This window comes from Lactuca virosa, chromosome 4, assembly GCF_052849685.1.
Source record: "Lactuca virosa cultivar CGN04683 chromosome 4, Lactuca_virosa_CGN04683_v6, whole genome shotgun sequence".
Taxonomy (NCBI): Eukaryota; Viridiplantae; Streptophyta; class Magnoliopsida; order Asterales; family Asteraceae; genus Lactuca; species Lactuca virosa.
In genome coordinates, this window is record NC_136429.1 from 482,222,414 (window position 1) to 482,246,042 (window position 23,629).

Below are 23,629 nucleotides of genomic sequence, written 5' to 3' on the forward strand. Positions count from 1 at the left end.
TAGTATGTTTCTCGTGGCACAGGACCACCTGGTCACTTGAATCTATCTATTGATATTCGGGGTAGCCTTCGAATTCTCTAGTGGGATAGGGTCACCTAGCCACTAGCTGAATATCGATAGTACAAGTTTTTGAAGAGGATATAAATATACCTTGCAATCTATTGTATGATGTTTTAAAAGAACTATTTACTTTACAAAATTTTGGAATTATGCTCACTGCAACAAATATATATTGAATATGTATATTTTCCAACCAAACAAAGGGGATTAGATGCTTATATTAGGCTAAGGATGAAATGGTTTATCCTTATCTAAAAGGAATAGAGTTATAGAGCTTATGTTAAACAATAAGATCAACCACTCTGGTATTTACTAATTCCATTTATGTAGAATATCCTAAATGATTGTTTAGGATGAAGTTTCTACTAATCCCACTAATTGTCATTCCATAAGACAAGTGATTAGAAAGTTCTTTTTCTAAGTGGGAGCTATATGGAACTTTAAGAGCTTAAGAACCATAAACTAAATGCATCATAGTTTGGAACTAGCAAATTTCAGTTGTTGTTGAATCTGCTCAATGGTTGACCAGAAACTAATAAAACACATTGAGATGCATTCATGTATGATTATCAAGTATGGGCTTGATTAATCTTCCTCGATATAGTTTGACTATAAAGAGTAAGTGAGTTTTCAAGGGAGAAAACATACATGATTGAAAATCTTTTCAGATTTAAGCTAACATCTCAAAGTAAGAATCTTATTTCTTATAAGATAATTACATAGTGTGATTTGATTATAAATCAAGATGACTCTAGTGTTTTCTATAAAGATAGTGGGAGCGCCGTAACATTCCTAGCCTTATATGTAGTCGACATACTAATTCTTGGAATAAAGATCTATATAGATAGATCATGGCAACTTAAAGGACTAAGTAAAATTGCATTAATTGTCAAGGATCTTAAAGGAGCTTAAGATAAAGGACTCTGAGAGAGTCATCTTGTCAAATACCATATGACATGATTTTGAGCAAAATCCTAGTGCAAATGTTTTTTGAACTAGATAATATGATTATATTCCGTATGCTGATGAAATTGGCGAAATCATATATGTCATGATTATGCATAAAGGCCAAATAAGTCATATGCTTAGAGCATGTCGAATGATACTAATATAATCCGAGAACAAGTCATTGTGTGACTTATAGGAACATTCTAAAGTACTTGCGAAAACTAAAGAAATATTCATAATCTGCGGAGTATTTGAAAGAAGGCTATGTTTAAAGTTGTTACATATGTGCTAAATTTTCAAATAGATTGAGATGACTCTCAGTCACAATCGGGCGTCCTCATTATGAATGAAGAGATAGTTACATGGATGGTGGTTCCATGCAGATTTTAATTACAGTTACACATCAGAGTTAGAGTACCTCGTGGTTCATTATGACTGTGAGTAATCCCATTACGTAAGTATTGGTATCTAAGTCATATTCAAGCATCTAATTCATTCTCAATAGTTTTTCTTTATATATAAGTTATATATAAAACTGAAAATGATTGTATTCGCAAAGTTTATACAAATCAAGATTGTCAAATCTACTTAACAAAGCTGCTTCATTAGCTAAAGCATGAAAGTCAAGCTAGTGCTATACGACCTTGTTGATACAAGTAGATATATTTGATTGAAATTTAGTATTTGGATATTGGAACAACAAAGGAAAATATATTGTAATGAATGATATATTGGATATGAGTCTTTCATTAAATAATTGTTGTGTTCTATATTAGCATGTTTAAATCCTTGAATAACTAGGTTATTCTAAATGTCCATAGTCGTTCATAGTTGTGGGAGCATCTATGAGGTAAGACTAATATGATTGGATTGGTGGATTCTCATGGAGATGAGAATGGCAAAGAGCTCCTACCAACTTCGTAGATACTTGATTAGGAGAATAAGTATTGGACTTGACCCGCATCAAAACCACTTTATGGATCGTAGTCAAGAGTGATGTTTTGATCAAGGTTATATCTTTTTAATCTTAAACCTGAGATACATATTTAGGACTTGAGGTGTAGGGATTGTTTTGCTTAGACATGGTTCAACGCTGTTTCGTAAAGGGGCAGTCATAAAGGTCATCGTTGGGTATGACATGAATTGCATTGATAGGAGTATGTAGTCAATATGCTCTTTGTATTCTTAGACCTAAGATGCATATTTGGGACTTGAAGTGTAGGGATTGTTGTGCTTAGACATGGTTCAACGCTGTTTCGTAAAAGGCAGTCATAAAGGCCATCGTTGGGTATGACATGAACTGCATTGATAGGCGTATGTAGTCAAGATGGGATTTGTCCCTCTTATTCATTGAGAGCATGACTTCTAAGGCCTTAGTTAAAGTTGAACAGTAAATGAGATTGATCGCGATCCATATCTCATGTTCGACATGATGTCTGAGACAAAGGAATAATAGATACCACACCTTTAGTAACAATTGTAGCTTAGAGCTCTTGAAATTGGCTGTTGATGAAATGGCACCCTTCATATGTTGTTAGGGGCAGTAGCCCGTTGCTAGACGTCAGCTACTGTCTATGTCAGTCTATAATGAATCTTGTGCAAGTGGGAGATTGTTGGATCTATATGCCCAAGAATCATTATGGAGTGATATTGCTAATAATATATGATCCTATAGGGTCACACCTTTATCAAGTTGGCACATTTTGTATATTTATTATTAATATGATTATTAATAAATAATATCAATTCTTGTATTTTAATTAGAGAATAATTATTGTTTTGTGACAATAATAATTATAAGAGAGTATTACTAGTTATTATATCATATGGTATGAATTAATAAGTCATGCACAACCTTTTGGACTAGTTGGATTCTTTTGTCTTTTACCTAACGACAAAGTTTATATTTTATAAACTTAGAGTTTATAAAAATCAAAGAATCTTTCTTATTTAAAGAGGTATGACCGAATTTATATTTAAAGAATGGAGGTTGCTTGTCAACGTCTATAACTTGCCACATGCTTCTTGAAAAGATAAGAATTACTTTATATTATTTTAATATAAATTCGTTACCTTCAATATTATATTCAAGAGGCCATGCTTGGATGGGTTATAAATAGAGGGTCTCTTACATGAAGAAGGTGCTAGTTTTTGGTCCAAGAAAATCACTTCTTCTTCTTCTCTTTTTCTCTCCCCAAAACCGTGAGCAACATGGGAGCTTGGAGCTCTTTCCTTTTTTGAAGATATTACTTGCTTTTGGTGTTTATTTTGTGTCTTCCTTGTAGTGCTTAATTGTTAAAGCACTTAAGGCTTAAAGAACAAAGTTATACAAGAAGGAACTAGCATTCCAAGTGCCTTACTCTTGATGGTGGATACTTGTAGAGAAGATCATAAACTTTGATCTTTTGTTATCTTCATTAACACCCCAAAACCAAGTGGATTCAAAGGCTTCAAAGGTTATCTCTAAAACATCCTATGGTTGTTTTTATTTCATTCTAACCTCTATAAATGGATCCATGATGGTGTGGTTTTGTTGTGAACTAAAAATAAACTTGTTATTTTTAAAGTCTTCCGTTGCCGGTTTTTGTGAAAAACAAACTTTTATTTCGTATCAAAACCCAACAGTTTCGACTTTATACCTCAAAAGGAGTGCAACAAATGAAGAGTTTCTTGATCCAAAGCCTTCCTTCCAAACTAAGCACCTTCATTCTTCAAACTCCTTCCAAAGAACACCAAAAACCAACTCTCCAAGCTCACCACAAGCTCACATACTCAAACTTGAAGGATAATACACAAAATTAGGGTTTTCTGGACAAGGAGGCTGGTAAGGAGGCCAGCAAAGGGAGTTAAGGTCTTTAAATAGGGTGCAAAACCCTAAAATTAGGGTTTTCTCAAACAGCGTCCAACTCGTCGAGTTTCCTTACACCAACTCGACGAGTTGGTCCTTAAAAACATGCGCCCCAAAAGCTTCCAACACGTAGGGGTGAGCAAAAACCGAACCGTAAACCAAAAAGACCGAAAAAACCGCATAAACCGAAACCGAAAAACCAAAAAACCGAAACCGAAATGAAAACCGATGGTGCGGTTTTTAGTTTTGCAAAAACCGAAAATACTCGGTGCGGTGCGGTTTCTAGTCTCGCAAAAACCGCAAAAAACCGAACCGCACCGCATATATATATATATATATATATATATATATATATATATATATATATATATATATATATATTAAGTGTTGATATTTGTAAGAACCAAGAACTTATGACAATTAAAATTTCTATAAATATAAATATCTATCTTATCTATCGGATGATGATTGTATATTTTTAAGCATACAGTCAGTAGTATTTACAATAACAAATAATGTTTATGATATTTTTTAACATTTAAATATGAAGAGTACTAGTGATGACAGTATCATTTTTATGAATATATTAATTGATATTATTGCATGTACATGTGAAACAAATATTATATTAAATTCATATTATGTTCAAGCATTAGAAACATGTTGGATGAGTGATTATGTAATTTGATTTCAAACTAAGAGGTGGTGGTATCGGTTCATCTCCAAAAAACGATTAGCACTCCTCATCTGAGTCAAAGTAACTCGCCGAGTTACTTGAGTTTTAGTAAAAAGGCAAAATGAAAACAAAAAAAAAACTAACAAAAAAACGCAAAAGAAACCGAACCGCAAAAAACCGCAAAAACTGAACCGCATAAAAACCGAACAGTCCGGTTTCTAAATTTAAAAAAACCGAAGTTGCGTTTTTTGGTTCGGTTTTGGCCAAAAACCGCACCGAACCGCACCATGCTCACCCTACCAACACGTCGAGTTTATGCCATAAACTCGACGAGTTGGCCCCTAAAAAAGAATTTATTTCCATAATTGACCTTCTAGATTCCGGATGTTACAACCCTCCCCCACTTAAATTAGATTTCGTCCTTGAAATCGCTTCTTATTAACACTCAGAACAAAACAACCAACCTGATGATTATAAACAAAAATTCAACGTACAAAATATTCTTCCCAAGGCAACTGGAATCAACCCTGGCAGAACGAACCTCAAACTCTTGCAGAAAAACCACCTTTACCTTTCCTGATACCCGCAGTCTCAAATTGATCCCGACTTTGGGGAATTGCAAGTCAATGAATATGAAACCAAAAATGACAAAATTATAGTGTAAAGTCATGTACAAACTCTAGACTACACTTTGGAAAAAACCGAATGCTACTCCGACTTCAAACGAATTAGATGTACATGTTTTAAAACATTCACAGAATATAAAAAACCTCATGCCAATATGATTTCAAACGAATGAAATATGCATGTTTTAAACTTTTCACGGAAACTAGTTCTGACCCCTAAAACCGGTTCCGGTTCCTAACACGGTTCCGGTTCTTAAACCTAATTTACTCGGACCCGAAGGACCAAGACCTGGATTATCTGGAACCTGGATAAAGCCATTCTTTAAACCCGGGGCCCGGACCGATTCTACATATTCAAATTCTAACGGTTTCGGTTCCGGTCTGGTTTTCCGATTCTAAATCTCACCCCTAATACTAACATCCCATTTCTGAATTCCTATTTCTATTAATATATTAATTAATGTATATTAATGTGGATAATAACTTTTCATTTTTTAATTTATATTAATTAGTTTTCAATTAATTTTATTATATAAATTCATCAAGACAAAATTACATAAATGATCCTTATGGTTTAACAAAGATTACAAACTTAGTCCATGTTAATTTTTTTTGATGAAAATGTTCATTGTGGTTTTCAAAACATGCGTACATGGTCTTTTTTTGCTCACACCGTTACTTTTGGTTTTTTAGGTAAGAGAGACTGAGTTTGTGACCATGAGTAAAACATAGGGATCATTTATTCAATTTTGTCTATATTTTATGCTTATAATAAGCCCTGACTTTTTTACCAATTTACTTTTTAAAATGTCACTTTGATCCATTCACTTTTAACTTATTACATTCACATTGTGTTTTCTAAACTTTCAAGTGTATCCTATGTGATATTTATAATTTGATTTTCTTTAATAACTTTCGTTCGTTAATCAAAAAATTATTTTTAAATGCTTTTTTTTATAAGTGTTGGTATATATTACAGGTGATCAACATTTAGACGTGAATTTAAAACTTTCGTTCGTTAATTTTTTTTTTTTTAAAAAAAAACTTGCTTTTTCTTTATGCACGTGTTGGTTTAAATTTGAGCTTGTCTATGTTTCGACATAAATTTTTTATACGTTTTCATGCTTAATTTTATATACGTTTCCTATGTATGAGTCGGGTCACATATAATACTTTCATTCGTTAATTTAAAAAATATATTATATTTGAATTTGTCTACGTTTCAACTTAATTTTTTTTATATTTTCGTGCTTAATTTTATGTACGTTGCCTACTTATGAGTCGGGTCACATATAATACTTTTCGTTCGTTAACTTAAAAAAAAACTAAATTTTTATGTGTTTGTTTTTATGTATGTGTTAGTATAAACTCAAGATGATCAATATTGCGACATAAAGTTAGAAGTTTCGTTCATTAATTTTACAAAAAACTTGCTTTTTTTTATATACCTAACTAGGCGAATGCCCGCGCGTTGCGCAGAAGCATCTATATAGCTGAAATCTTTATAAATATATGTTTTTTTTAAATATACCAATAATATTGTTGTTAAATTTGATATAATAATTCGTATACTAAGTCGATATAATATATTGATTATTTTGAATTATATGATAATATACACATCTATTAAAACTTCATAATCTCAATCTTTTGAATGACCTCTACCCGTGAGTTACTCATGAACAAAAGTGAATATAATATATGGTTTACTGTTATTTATAGTTGTTGTTATTGTTAGTTAATTTTTTTAAATTTATTTACTTAACGTTTTAATTTCTATCATTATAATTATTTAAAACATCAAACAACTTTTTTTTTTATTATTTTAAAGGTAACAATATAATCAATTATATAGAGTTATTTTTTACTATTGTTATTGTAAGTTATTTTAAGCTACTTATTTGAAAACTTTTAACGATTATAAAAATATCTTTAGAAAATATTTTAGTTAAATTGATATTACAATTTAGTTTTTGCATTTAGCACTACAATTTATCACCTTTAACAATTCACAAAATATTCTTTGGGTTTTTTAAGTGTAACTGAAATTTATATTGAAGTTGACACTGTAATGTTATATTTAAATTAACAATTTAAGTATTTTGTCTAAACTGTTTAAAAGTTGTAGCTTTAAACTGATAATGGTTTACATACAACAACATATTAAATTTAATAAATTAAGTATAATATGTTAAAATTTAAATACATAGTTTTATAAGTAGAAGTAAAAATATTATTTTAATATTGATATATAGTTTATTTATGATTACACTTTAGGTTTGATACATATTTAACCTTATTAACCAACTTATAATTATTATTAGAAAGACACTACAATTTATTACTTTTAACTATTTACAAAATATTATTGTGGTTGTTTAAGGTGAACTAAAATTTATATTTAAGTTGATCCTGTAAGGTTATAATTAAATTAACAATTTAAGTATTTTATACAAATTTTTCAAAAGTTGTAGCTTTAAAATGATAATGGTTTACATATAACAACATGTTAGACCTAATAAATTAAGTATAATATGTTAAAAGTTAAAAATAACTTTATAAGTAGAAGAAAATATATTCTTTTAATATTGAAACTTAGTTTATATATGATTACACTTTAGGTTTGATATTTATTTAACCTTATTAACAAACTTATAGTCATTATTAGAAAGAAATTAAAAAGTCATGAGAGTTTCAAATGAATGTGGTGAAAGGAAAAATGAATGAGAGTTTCAAATGAATGTGGTGAAAGGAAAAATGTTTCTTTTATAAGTATACTAGGCGAATGCCCGCGCGTTGCGTGAGATATATAAAAATATTTTATATTAAAAATAACTAAATCATTGTTATTAACAATTAAATAATAATTTCATAAAAAATATAAAAAATGATTTTTAGTATTGTTATTATGTTGAACTATATTATAAGAGATAAGGTTGGGAACTTGAAGTTGTTTTGCATATACAAAGTTATATGATTAAAATAGAAAAAAAATTAATTTTTAAAAATAAATAAATCGTTATTGCTATCTATTAAATAATAATTTCATATTAAATTAAAACGTTTATATTAAATATTATCATTATGTAGAAAATACGATAATAGAGACATCTTTTTATCTATCTTAAAATTTATCATTCTGTACAACATATGATAATAGAGACAACTTTTTATCTTAAATAGTAAAAAAATGTTTTGTATCATAAATATTACCATAATTATGTAGAACATATGATAATAGTGACGTCATTTATAAGGTTAAAACTTTAAATTGTATTACATACAGGGTTGTAAAACTTGGCTAACACAACCAAATACTCGACATCTTACTTAAACTCGGCCTCCAATGGAAGCGATTTTGCCTAACTCAGCCAGAAGACACCCGGATCCTTATTAAACTCAATCCAAATCTAAAAAATACGGTCCAAAATCATTTTCGAAATTTTGAAATTTAATTGGTCACTTGTCGACAAAGACAATCTCACCAAAGAATACACTCAACGTCCTACAAAGTTAGATGCAAGGAAGATCTCATGGCTTAGTCCCTTTGAAATATTTCACAACCTTTCCTATTTATAGAGGAGAATACATTCTCTTGTTTACTCTCACGATCAATGTAGGATGAAGACATTTTAATTAAACTCATTTATTTATTTGCCAATAATTTCATTTTGTTAAATAAAATATTAAATAATAAAAATAAAACGTTATCTAGAAAATTTATTGTTCAATAGTTCCATTTTTCAGTAATCTCGTAAGTTGCTATAAAAAATTAAGTTTTTATTGAATAACTTTTTGTTAAATCCTAAAATCATAAATTCAGTTAGATCCTTAATATAGAAAGTTTGTTTATATGTATTTTCATGATTCAAAATGTCATTATAAAATGAATTCATTTATAAAATATAATCGAGTATATATTTCGTGCTTTTGAATCAAAGTGAGTTTTCAAACAATTATAATTTTATGATTAGGTAGATTTTTTTATATTTATATAACATTATGTAACTAATAATATTATTATAAACAATTTGAATAATCATGGGAGTTTCAAATGTATGTGGTGAAAGGAAAATGCTTCATTTATCGGTCCAAATTGATCAAACTCGGACCGATTCAGCTTAATATACCAAACTACATAACGTTTTTTCTATTGAAACCCGGTTTGTATATATTTTGTGTTTTTGAATCAAATTTATTTTTCAAACAATTATAATTTTATGTTTAGGTAACTTATTTATAATATTATTAGAAACAATTTGAAAAATCATGGGAGTTTCAAATGTATGTGCTGAAAGGAAAATGCTTCCTTTATCGGTCCAAATTGATCAAACTCAGACCGATTCAACTCAATATACCAAACTACATTACGGTTTTTCAACTGAAACTCTGTTTGAACCTAAAAAAATCTTGTTCAAAACCATTTTCGGGATTCTAAAACTTAAATGGACAGTTGCCAATAAAGACAATCTCAACAAAGAATACCCTCAACATCCTAAAAAGGTAGGCATAAGGAAGTTCTCATGGTTTGGTCCATTTGAAACATTTCACAACCTTTCCTATTTATAGAAGAGGAAACGTTCTCTTGTTTACTCTCACCATCGATGTGGGATGAAGACATTGTAATAAAACACGCTTTCTTGTTTATAAAACATTATTCAACTTATTTAGTAAAACACCATTTCTCTTGTTTACCCTTTCTTTATTGTTCAATAGTTCCATTTTTCTATAATCTTGTAAGTTGCTATCCAAAAAAGTAAGTTTTTATTGAATAACTTTTTGTTCAATTCTAAAATCATAAATTCAGTTAGGTACTTAATATAGAAAGTTTGTTTATATGTATTTTCAAGATTCAAAAGTTCATTATAAACAGAATTCATTTATAAAATATAATCTATGTATATATTTCGTGCTTTTGATCAAATCGAATTTTCAAACAATTATAATTTTATGTTTAGGTATATGGTTTTTTATATTTATATAACATTATGTAACTTTTTTAAAATATCATTGGAAACAATTTGAAAAATAATGAGAGTTTCAAATGTATGTAGTGAAAGGAAAATGCTTCTTTTATGGTCCAAATAAATTAAACCTGGACCGATTCAACTAAATATACCAAACTACATATTTTTTTTCTAGTGAAACCCGGTTTGTATATATTTTGTGCTTTTAAATCAAAGTGATTTTTCAAATAGTTATAATTTTAGGTTTAGGTAGATGCTTTTTTATATTCATATAAAATTATGTAACTTATTTATAATATTATTAGAAATAATTTGAAAAATCATGGGAGTTTCAAATGTTTGTTGTGAAAGGAAAATGATTCCTTTATCGGTCCAAATTGATCCAGCTCCGGTTCAACTCAATATACCCAACTACATAATTTTTTTTCTAACTGAAACACGGTTTAAACCTGAAAAAATTCGGTTCAAAACCATTTTTGGAATTCTAAAAGTTAACTGGACACTTGCCAATATAGATAATCTCACCAAATAATACCTTCAAAATCCTACAAAGGTAGGCATGAGGAAGTTCTCATGGTTTGGTCCATTTGAAACATTTCACAACCTTTCCTATTTATAGAAGAGGAAACATTCTCTTGTTTACTCTCACCATCGATGTGGGATGAAGAGATTGTAATAAAACACCCTTTCTTGTTTATAGAACATTATTTAACTTATTTATAATATTATTGTAAAGAAATTGAAAAGTCATGGGAGTTTCAAATGGATTTGGTGAAAGAAAGTTAAAAAAGGGGGTTTCAAATGCATGAGATTCAAGAAAAAATGTAGCTTTATAAGTATGTATGATAATGATGATATAAATTTGAGTCCGTCTAGGTTTCGACATATATATATATATATATATATATATATATATTATGATTTCATGCTTATTTTTATATATATGTTTTTTTTTGTTCCGTGCTTTTTATAAACGTTTCGATGATTGCATTGACATAAGTTACGTCGAAACATAAAAAAAATATTCATGAACAAAAAATAACGAGGCTACGGGTTATAACATTGATAAGCGTGTTATAGAAGCAAAGATGATTCTCGAAAGTAATATATGAAACCGAACATTTATTTCATTAATGTCTTTGACGCCTTCGAATAAAATGATTCCTTTCACATTTCAAAGAATACAATTTCCATTGGCTGTATATTTTGCGATAATAATAAATAATAGTCAATAACAGTCGCTATCGAATGTGGGGGTTGCTTTTAAGACAACCAATATTCATTCATGGGCAGTTGTATATTAAATTTTATAAGGTTAAAAGCATAGATGGATTAAACATATTAATTTTAAACAATGACGATAAACTTAACAATATAACATCTAATGTTGTATTTAAGGAAGTTCTTTTTTGAAATTTTTGATTCAAAATAATTATTTACAATATGTGAATGGTTTTTTTATCGGTATAGATTTAATTAGCCACTTATTCATGTTTTTATTATATTTATTTCGAAAATTTACATTAAAAATGCTTAATTAAAACAACTTAATATTTAGCTCAATTATTTAAAATACGTTAATTGTTTTTTTTTATCAGTATATGTTGAATTATTACTTATTCATTATTTCGTTTTTATTTATTTCAAAATTTTACTTCAAAATACAATTAATGTTTACGTCTAATATATAATTTTGTTTTAATAAATCAATGTAGTATACGGATCTCATACCTATTATATATGGTAGTCGAAAACGAAAAAAGAGAAAACCAGTTGAAAAATTAAGAAAGGCTAAAAGTGGATGAATAATTTAGCTTTGATGAATGCTAAGAAAATCTTGCGTTTCTAACGATATCAATTAATAAATTAAAACTACAAAAATACAAAACTATATAATACATAAACTTACTTTCGTCATTTAAATTGCAAATCGATTGATTAATGTGTTTGGGTCTTTTTACCATTTTAACCGACCAAACCTTTATCCACTTTGTGACTTGAAATGTCAGAGGACCCGCAATTCAATTTGAGCATTGGAAAGGATCATGACAGCAATGACACGGTGGCGTAAACTATGGAATATAACCAACATGCAATTTCCTCCTCTGTTTTATATAAACCACATATATATTCCTTAAGTTTATTTGTTAACACTAAAGCCCCTCAAGATTTTATAATCTATCCAGTTAAATGTAAAACCAAGGGTATAGGTTATTTTTAGTTATCAAACTTTTCTAAATGTTTTATTGTAGTTATTATATTTTGTTTAAGCTATTATTAGTCAATGAATTTATTTATTTTCATTTTAGTCGCTCCAATCGATGTAAATGACGTGGCTGTTGACATCAAACATGAAACGACATTATCAAAATTATAATTAGTCATTGAATTTTTCTAGTTGTTTTATTTTAGTCATTACACTTTGTTTAAACTACCATTAGTTAGTAAACTTATTTAAAACTTTTATTTTAATCACTATAACCAATAATAACTCATAACCTAATGAGATGACAATATTCCTTTTTGCCATGATATCCTACGGAAATATGTGCAAAACCACCGCCATGTCTATGTCTTCTTCTAGGATCTTAATTCAAGGGGATCAGTCCTCCTTCAATGCACAAAGTCGATGTTTTTACACAAAGCACAATGGCAGTTTTGTCATGTACACGTAGTGGAGCTGACAACATCTAACTTGTCTGTACGAAGTGAATTTTTTTTTGAATTCTACTATTGTGTCAGTATTATTTTTCCCCATGTCATACCTATTTTGGAATTTTACGTCCGCCCCTGATAAAGCAACTAAAAACATAAACAAGTTAGACGAAAGAAAATATAGGTAGCAGGTTTGATGGCAGTCTTAATTATATGGTAAGTGATTATTATCAAGAACTTCATTTGAGGTCTTGAAATCCAAAATACATATAAGGAAAAAATCAATATAACCTTAATGCTCTTGATATCAAATTACAAAGGGTGGAGGAGACCAAAATGAAACTAGTTATCGATGGTGATTGGATAAGTTTTTTCCAACGACAAAAGCGATGTAGTGGAGGAGGGAAAACTAGTCTTTTGAAATCCATGGAGACCATCCAAGTTAAAAAAGTTAAGGACTAAATGTGTATGCTATTTTAAATCGCATGACCATTTATATAATTTATTCTAAAATAATTGATGTAATAAGTTTAGTTGTGGAGAAAAGAAAAAAATATCCTTTTTTTTAATAAAAATGATAATAAAAAGGTAGAGTGACTAAAGTGAAACTTTTAAACAAATACAATGACTAATGTTAGATTAAACAAAATGTAATAACTAAAATTAAACACATAAAAAGTTTATTATAACTTCGACGACGTCGTTCCATATTGATGTAGCAGCCACATTGCATACATCGACTATCACCGTTTAGAACGACTAAAATAAAAAATAAAAATTCAATGACTAATAAAAATTTAAACAATACATAGTGATTAAAATAAAACAAACAGAAAATTCCAATGACTAAAAATGATCTAATCACTAAAACAAAATTTGACTTCATACCAAACTACATATAAAAAAAAAGTAACTTAATAACTTAATGTTTATATAGTATTAAAATGTTGGACATGTCACTAGGAGTGTTCTACTAGATTGAAAGTCAAACTGAATGAGCCATCCGATTTGAGTTATATGATTTTTGAATAATTTGGTTCAAATTAACCAATTAAAAATTAGATTAATATTTTTATATCTTACTTTAATAGCCACATGAATTTTTAATTATCATTATCTAATGTAAAAATATATTGTAGGATGTGAAAATTGGTATGTAATTTATTTTGTAAGTTGTTTAATGGTAAAACATTCCACTCGTAAAACATGTGTCGAACCTCACCTTACGACTTTTCAAATATTAAAGATGTGTTTTTAATACTCAACTCATGTTCCAATTGATGCACTTCTTGATTTATTTCATGTCCTTTATATTCAAAGAAAAAAAAACTAATAGTTAAATTTTATATGGTTTAAGAGGTTAACCGAACAAACCTAAATCATTTAAATCAAACCTTATATTTTTGGTTATGATGACTTTAAAAATATTAAAAATAAAACCGAATGTAGTTGTAACTACATGTTTGTTTGCGAGCAAAGAGTGCAAACACTATAAGGGTACTAATGTTAACATCTCAAACCGATTAAACTAAACCTTATTTGTTTGGTTATAGTGAATCTAAACATGGTCAAAAACCGAATAAAACAAAACCTCATAGAATTGAATGTAGTGGTCAATACATGTTTGATAACAAGCAAATACTGTTGATAGCAAAAACCATAAGGGTATTAATGTTAATATCCCAATATTGATTGAACCTTCTTTTGTTCGGTTATAATCAATTTGAAAATGTTAAAACCCCAAATAAACAACACCCGATGAGATGAAACTGAATGTAGTTGTCACTATTTGTTTGTTCACAAGCACAAGCAAATAATGTCGATATTAAAATCCATAAGGATATTAATGTTAATACCCCAAAATTGATTAAACTAAACCTTATTTTGTTTCCTTATAGTCGATTAAAATGTTAAAAACCCGAATAAAGCAAAATGTAATAAAAACGAATGTAAGCAAAAAATCATAAGGATTTAATATCAACTAAGGTTGTCAAGATCGGGATCGGGATCCTAAGATCCCACAAAATAAAATATAATTTTAATTTATAATTTTTAATTATGAAAAATATTTCAAACATTCAATTTTTTGTTCAAAAGTTATAAAAACTTCAAAATATTAGTCATAAGTCACAATATAAAACGATAAACAGTAAGTTGGTAAAGGGTAAAAGACATAAAATGGTAAAAAAAAAATTCATTTGCAAAAAAAAAAAAAAAAAAATCAAGGGAAGGTAGGATCGGATCGGATCTCGATCCTACGATCTTACGATCCTACCTGCGATCCTACCTCAAATACGATCCTTTTACGATTCAGATCGTTTTTCATACTTAGGATCGTAGGATCGTACGATCCTACGACCAGGATCGCGATTTTGACAATCATGAATATCTCAAAATCAATTAAATTGAGCTTTATTTTGTTATGTTATAATTAATTTAAAATATAAAAAAACCGAATAAAACTAAATCTACAAAAACCGAATATACTTAATTAAAAGATGTTAAAACCCAAATCACACTAAACCTAACAAAACCGAATGTAATTTTTCATATATATGTTTGTTCACAAGCAAAGAATGCTGATAGCAACAACAATAAAGGGGTATTAGTGTTAATATCCAAACATCAAGGGTATCAAATTAAAAACAAAATACATAAATCCATCGAATAAAAACAATCTAAACAAGCTTCCATTCATAATCATAGATTTACAGACAAGAATGGCCATCTTCAATTATCAAACAAAATCAATGATTACTAGAAACCGCGTGAAATGCGCCGAGTTTCGAAAGCTGTCATCTTTTCCTTTTTGGGATTTACCCTTTCCATCATACACCAGGTAACCCTTTTGTTTATCAGTAGAATATTTGCAAATTGCAATCTTTATCTATATATAGATGCCTCCAGTTTGGTTTTGATAGCGATAATTCACATTTGTTCTTTCATTTTGTCCTGTTCATTCACATTCTAACCAATTGCTCTTTATTCATATCTGGTATGTGCCCATTTCCCTTTCACATCACTAGGGTATTTTCCTGCAGAATGCTCTGTTTTTGTTCATTTTTGTCGATGTTCTTTTGTATTCTGTTTTTTCTTAACATTTTGTGTTCTTTCTAGAGGTATTGATGACGCCCAGTTGCAAAAAACAAATTTAACGAAAAAAAGTTTGAAAATTTGCAGGGATTTTAGTTGATCCCGGTGAAATGGAGAAGAAAATGCTGCTCCATTTGACGATTTTGATTTTGGGTATTTTGAGCTCTTCTTCCATGGTGAAAGCAGAGGACCCTTATAAGTACTTCACTTGGACTGTTACTTATGGAACTGCGTCTCCTCTTGGTGTTCCTCAACAGGTTCTTGATTGTTTAAGCCTCTAATTGTTTCTTACTTTTGTTTTTTTTTTTTAGTTTTAATTTAGTGAAATTTACTCTTAATTTTGCTAATTAATGTTTGACGTTTGTTTTGTAGATTATCTTAATAAATGGTCAATTTCCTGGTCCTAAGCTTGATGTTGTCACAAATGACAATATTATCCTCAATCTCATCAATAATCTAGACCAACCTTTCCTCTTGACATGGTGAGTCTTTTTGTCATTTCACATCTGCCAAATGCATTTAACATGATATTACGAAGAAAAAATGGAACAGTCACAAAAGTATAATCATGTATGATGTAATGCTTAACAAATTCATCAATTATACAATTACGAAAATTATGCAATTAAGGTCTTTGATGTTGGATATTATTCATAAAGCAATTTTGTAATTCACAAACAATCAATTACTGAATCGATTTCATTCTTTTTGTTAAGCATCACTTATTCAGTGGCTATTTTTTTGTTATTTTCCGTATTTTGAAATAAAAACCACTAGCCTAATTTGACAAATTTAACATTATGAGTTGAAAAATTAGAACTTACCCCTTTTGTGGTTGGAATCATGAATCATATAATTGAATAAATGTTGTATCTTTTAGGAATGGAATTAAACAAAGAAAGAATTCATGGCAAGATGGGGTTTTGGGCACAAATTGTCCGATTCCACCGAATTCCAATTTCACATACAAATTCCAACCAAAAGATCAAATCGGAGGCTACACATACTTCCCGTCGACCGGAATGCACAAAGCCGCCGGTGGTTTTGGAGCGATTAATGTTTATGCTCGACCTCGTATTCCGGTTCCATATGCAATTCCCGCCGGTGATTTTAATTTACTCATCGGTGATTGGTACAAATCCAACCATAAGGTGAGGATAAAGTCAAAATTCAAATCTTGAAATCTTTAATTTTAAATTTTACTTTACTACTTTTAGGTATTTTAGTCAAAAAGATAGTAAATGAGTTGCTTTTGTTACAGATTATTCTGGGTATTTATAATTTTCACTAAAACCTAAACGGGTTTTGGTGACTTTGGGGATTAAAATCATTATTTTTTACTCTTAAAAAGTCAAAAGCTATAGAAAAAAGATTCAACTGTTTTTTGTCATGATATAAATGATTTTCGTTCTTGATTGAATGCATGTCTTAGTATTGAAAACGTGTTGTATTGTTTCAGGGGTTACAACAATATCTTGATTCAGGAAGATCGCTTCCTTTCCCAGATGGCATTCTTGTAAATGGACAAACACGAACCACCTTTAGTGGTGATCAAGGTCATTTTCGACATTTTGCTCCATAAAAGAATACATTTTTGTTAAATGCAAGAAATAGCAAATTACTTTCATTAATTTTTGTGCCAAACATTTATCTTTTGCGATTATGGAACAACATGCATATCGTTAAAAAATAAAAATTTAGTTGAAAAATGGTAATGCGTTTGTTTGACTTTCAAAGCCAATGGTCTAAACTATGTTGCTATTTCTTGTTTCTTTTTTCAGGTCAAACATACATGTTTAGAATCTCGAATATGGGTTTATCGACTTCCTTCAACTTTAGGATTCAAGGACATAAAATGAAACTTGTCGAAGTTGAAGGGTCAAATGTGGTTCAAAACATGTACGATTCACTTGATGTCCATGTTGGTCAATCGATTTCGGTTCTAGTTACATTAGATCAAACTCCAAAAGATTACTATGTTGTTGCTTCAACACGGTTTACAAGAAAAATTCTTACTTCGGTTTCGGTATTACACTATTCCAATTCCCAAACACCCGTCTCTGGTCCCATTCCCGCTGGCCCAACCTACCAAGTTCACTGGTCAATGCAACAAGCTAGAACAATCAGGTATAATAACTTTCCGATTCCGATTCCGTTTCCGATTCCGTTTCCGATTCCGATTCCGATTCTAATTCCTATTTTTTTGTTTAGATGGAACCTTACATCGAACGCAGCAAGGCCGAATCCACAAGGTTCATTCCATTATGGAACAATCACGCCCACGAGGACGATCGTGTTGAGCAACTCTGCAAACCTAATAAATGGAAAGATCCGATACGCTGTCAATGGGGTGTCTTACATTAATGCAGACACCCCATTGAAGCTTGCGGATTACTTCAATATTCCCGGTGTTTATTCTATGAACACCATTCAAATGTCCCCAAATAGCGGTGCGGCGACCGTTGCCACCGCTGTTATGGGGGCCGCACTTCATGACTTTCTTGAAATCGTCTTCCAAAACAACGAGAAAATCGTGCAGTCGTGGCATCTTGATGGCTATGACTTTTGGCCCGTAGGGTAAGACTCTTTTTTTTTTTTTATTATATGTGTTGTCTGGATTAATGATGTTTACAAATACCCAAAATGGAAAAGTCTTATTTTCCTGATGATCTGTCTGTGTATTAAGTCAAAAGGAAACATCCACATATAGCTTACCAGATTAAGTTATGATATTGTAGATATGGGTCCGGGCAATGGAGTCAAGAGAGCCGAAAAAGTTACAATCTTGTGGATGCTCTTACACGACACACGGTGCAAGTATACCCTAACTCATGGAGTGCAATTTATGTTTCATTGGACAACCAAGGAATGTGGAACCTAAGATCTTCGATGTGGGAACGACAATATCTTGGTCAACAATTCTACTTGAGAGTTTATAATCCAGTTAAGAGTCTTGCGAACGAATATGATATTCCTTCGAATGCTCTTCTTTGTGGTAGAGTCGCAGGACGACGTTTCTAAATGATTTGTTTGTTTATTCGAAGGTCATGAAGGGTTGATCACAGAAATTATTGGATAATATTTAGATGATAAGATGATCTTTACGAAGATTAGGACATGTTTTTTGGTCTCAGTTTTTTATTCTTTATTTTCTTGGACGTCTCCGTTTCATTTTAGGGTTTATATTTGTATATTATATATAACATTCTACTTTCGAGTTTTATCTTGTTAAGGTATTGTATTTCGAAAAGTCTATTGAAATATAGCAAACATATTTACAATTTCCTTTTCATTTCTTGTTGAGTCGTTATATTTTGATTTTTTTTTAAATTGCTTTATGTTTATACGATATTATTATAATATGAAATTTTCAAATGGAATGTTTTAATTAGAAGAAGAAAAGTAGGATGCTATATAAAGAAATCAATACATACGAACGGAGCAAAAATTACTTTTTGCATAACGGATCAGAATATGGTGTCCATTAGGGAGGAGGGAGTCGTTCCCACTGAACCCACTGCCACATCAACTTTTCTCTTTGATTTTTCTTCATCTTTCTCAATCCACAATACATAGAAATCCTATCTTTCTCAACTCACTCAACCTACTCAATTAAAAAAAATACTAAACAACTAAGGTAAAATCTTAATTAGCAATAGAGTTATCGTCAGTACCACTCCCTCTTCAGTGGATTGTTTAATTGGTTTCACTAACCCACTTCATCCTCTCTCTCTACTTTCTCTCTCTCATTTTCTCTTGTACCATGTGTTTTAAGACTTGTACCTTAGTTGTTTAGTATTTTTTTTAATTGAGTGGGTTGAGAAAGATAGAATTTCCGTGTGTTGTGAGTTGAGAAAGATGAAGAAAAATAAAAAAGAAAAGTTGATGTGACAGTGGGTTCAGTGGGAACGACTCCCTCCTCCCTTAATAGTGTAATGTGTTTTATTTTGTATTTATGTATCAAATTAGAGGCACAAATAAATTTAGGTCAGAATTTTGCTTAGAACCTTATTAATCAACATCAAACTACTACTACTTAAAAGATAATAATAACCAACATATGTATACACAATCAATTGAAATCAAAGTTTACCTAAAATTTTTGGGACGATGGCAAGAAATCCTTCACTGTTTTTCTGCATGCACACAAAGAAAGCTACCTGATATTTTAGATTAAAATCACACAAAGAATAACTTAATTTTGAGTAGAATTTTTGACTTTGATGCTCAAGAAACTCCTAAATAATCTAAAAACACATAATTTCTTCATTGAAACCTGTAATGGGAATTTGACGATTTGTTAAGAAAAGTTACCTGAAAAAATTAGGAATAGCAAGAATTCTTAGGTCATATGTGTTCCAATGAGGAGGTATTTGTTATGTAGTTTTTGAAATTAGATGCTAATGTTTATGTATTTTTTGAAATTAGATGCTGATGTTTATGCATTTTCTAATATCATAACTCATTTTCTGATATTACATGTATTCTTTTAACTGAATGGGAGTGTTTATCATCTACACGTGGACCTGGTTCTATCTCATCACGTATTCAATATTTCATTTGTATATTATCATAGTGAACTAGTAAATGAATTTCTTTCAATCATAAGTTTTGTAAAATTTGGATATGTTTTTGGGAAAGTCCAAAGTTTATTTGATTATTTTTGCTTTTAGTTGAGTAAAATTTGGATTCCTTCAAGCAACAAAGTTCATTTTTTTAACAGGAGAAAAATATTGAAAAAATCGCAAACAAGTTTAAAAAATATGCAACATCAGTTCTTGAGAACAAATTTCTTTGTTCAATGGTCCTCTCTTAGCATCAATCCAATCGTCATATCACCTTAGCCCACTCTCTAGCCCAACTCTTACAACGTAAGTTAGCTCATAACATTTATTAGTCCATATGATTCTTTTATACCTTTAAACAATAAATGAAACATAATTAGTAAATATAAAAAATTTCTCATATATGAACAAAAATAAGACTGAGCTGTATTTAGCACGCCACAGCTAGCTGATAAGCTAATTTATTTTTTTGAGTTTTTTTAAGTTGTTATATTTGGCAAACCAAAAAATAGCTTATAAACTAGTTTTTTAAAAAGTTACTTAGACTAGCTTTTTAAGAGTTTTTTTTTTATTTTTTTTATTTTTTTATATATATATATATTTTCCAAATATACCTATTAATCACTTATCGTAACACATTCTTTTAAATACCTTTTTATGTCATTTTATATATTTCAACTAGCTTTTCAGCTAATTTTACCAAATATTATTTTTTATCAGCTAACTTTTCAGCTATCAGCTAGACTTTTATATATAACAACTACTGTTTATTATTATTATTATTATTATTATTTTTTTTTAATATGTCAAACATAGCCTGAATAAAATGTTATAAATTCAATTTTTTTTCCGAAATCCTTTGTCATCGATCCAATGCTTACACATTTTTTATATCACCATGAGACTTTAAAAATTCGAACCCGTGTGGATTGTGAAAAACTGTTTTCTATGGAAGAGACTTGTTAATTATGCGAGTAAATTACTCAAATGGTCCTTTAGCTTTAAAGTTTTTCCCTGAAATGGTCTTTACAAAACTTTTTTCCCTGAGATGGTCCTTACGGAGCAAACCTTGCACACAAATGGTCCTTACCGTTAATGTCCGTTAGATTAATCCGTTAAGTTGAAAGAATTTTGGATAAGAACTATTTCTGTAATTTTGTCAAACTTGCTTAAGGACCATTTGTGAAATTTTACACAAGGACCATTTGAAATATTACAATTTTAGTCTCTAACTTTTTTTTCTTTTTATATATTGTCACACCCCAAAACCGGAACGGCGGAATCGTTCGGGGGTGGAGAACGTCATGTACAGTATCACAACAAAGCATAGTAGTAAACAAGAAACAACATCATCCATTGCATTAATAATATAATTTCATACAAATGTGTTCTGTGAAGTTTATAAGACACCAAAAAATGTAAATAAAAAATAAGAGATGAGTCTTGAACGAGCTCCATCTTCTCAAAAACCTGGCATCGGTACCTGTCTACTAATGACCTGAGAATACAAGTTATTTTGAAAGAGTTGATCAAATTTAAAGTTGGTGAGTCCATAAGTATTTTAGTGTCATTGTTTGTATGAAGATGTTTGTAAGTACTTGATGTAAGTTTGTAGATGTTTGTAAATGTTTGTAAATGTTTGTATCTCCTAGAAAATCCTATATTTTCTACTAAACGTAGCCTTCTACCAAGGCATCAAATGAAACGTGTGTTTGTTTCTTGTAAGAGTGTATATTTTCCCAAGTGTGACTATCATTAACCAAAAATATAGTTTTACATTACCTTTTATGTGAAAAGATCACATGTGAATGCAATGGGGAAATAATAAAGTACTGTAGTGTTGTATTATAGTAACTACTGCTGTACTTTCTACCTTAAACCAATTTATATTTAAGGTATGATGTGACCTGGTTGTACCATACTATCGACTAATAACACGACGATGAAAGACGTCGGAAGAAATGACATTTGGCACCCGTAGACTTGCAAGTCCCACTGTAGCGAACATCAAGGTGTAGGATAGTCAATCCAGTATAGATCTATATGCAAATTCACGCTCTCCTTTTAGGAGATTCTGGCTACAAATCGGGCCATGACAGGTGATGCCATGCCCCGAACGATGGTCCACATTTATATTATTGTATATTTGTATATGTAATGTATGTACTAGCTGTATTGTATGATCTCTCTGTCTAGTATGTATGTTCTATCTATATGTTATCATAGTATTCTCTATCTGTATGTTATTGACTCAAGTATGAACTGACTCTTTGTATGTTTCGTTGTTCTTGTAATAGTATTAGTAACTTCCTAAACTATACCTATTATAGTTTACTAGTAATGTTGTTTGTATAAATGAACATGATTGTATACCCTTGCTACCCAAAGGTATTTGAACAGATTCTTTGTATGTTTCATTGTTCTTGTAATAGTATTAGTAACTTCCTAAACTATACCTATTATAGTTTACTAGTAATGTTGTTTGTATAAATGAACATGATTGTATACCCTTGCTACCCAAAGGTATTTGAACAGATTCTTTGTATGTTTCATTGTTCTTGTAATAGTATTAGTAACTTCCTAAACTATACTTATTATAGTTTACTAGCAATGTTGTTTGTATAAATGAACATGATTGTATACCCTTGCTACCCAAAGGTATTTGAACAGATTGAAGGAACTTTTATATCTATATACATATACATAATATATAACTAAGATTCAAACGACCTTCGGACAAACAACCGATGCCCTAAGACCACAACCAAACGAGGAACAGGAAGTAAGGTGAGCTATCAGTCCTAAGTCCTTTCAATCTTACTTATATAACTATATATACATAGATACACATTTGACAAAATATAAGTTTAAAAGAGTTTAACAAAAGTATTTAACATGAAAAAGTGTTTGTAAAACGATTTGAAGTAGTTTGTTTGATAAAACAGTTTGAAAGGTAAGAAAATCCATTTGTTTGGTAGTCATTAATCACATGTGATTGATATAATAACTATAATAATTCAACTTGTATTCCCCCCATAAAAGCATTTAAGATCATTTAAAAGGTTGATTAAGGGGTATGAACTCACCTGCAGTGAGTGGTTTGGATGAACGGATGGTATAGGATGCTAGGTGTCAAGTGAAGACTTGAGCACACACACTGATCCTATTTAACATATAAAGACACATATATG

The 23,629-nt window shown here is 30.0% G+C and overlaps 1 protein-coding gene across 1 annotated transcript; it reads left to right on the forward strand.

The window, feature by feature from the left end:
- Nucleotides 1-15,641: 15,641 nt before the first annotated feature.
- On the forward strand, nucleotides 15,642-19,165 carry LOC145109248 (L-ascorbate oxidase homolog). The gene is made up of 8 exons (XM_079046392.1): nucleotides 15,642-15,775; nucleotides 15,961-16,130; nucleotides 16,246-16,355; nucleotides 16,754-17,024; nucleotides 17,333-17,429; nucleotides 17,655-18,000; nucleotides 18,085-18,450; nucleotides 18,612-19,165. Exons 2-8 carry the CDS (start codon nucleotides 15,984-15,986, stop codon nucleotides 18,892-18,894), a joined length of 1,620 nt encoding a protein of 539 aa, XP_078902518.1. The 5' UTR covers nucleotides 15,642-15,775; nucleotides 15,961-15,983; the 3' UTR covers nucleotides 18,895-19,165.
- The last annotated feature ends 4,464 nt before the right edge of the window (nucleotides 19,166-23,629 follow it).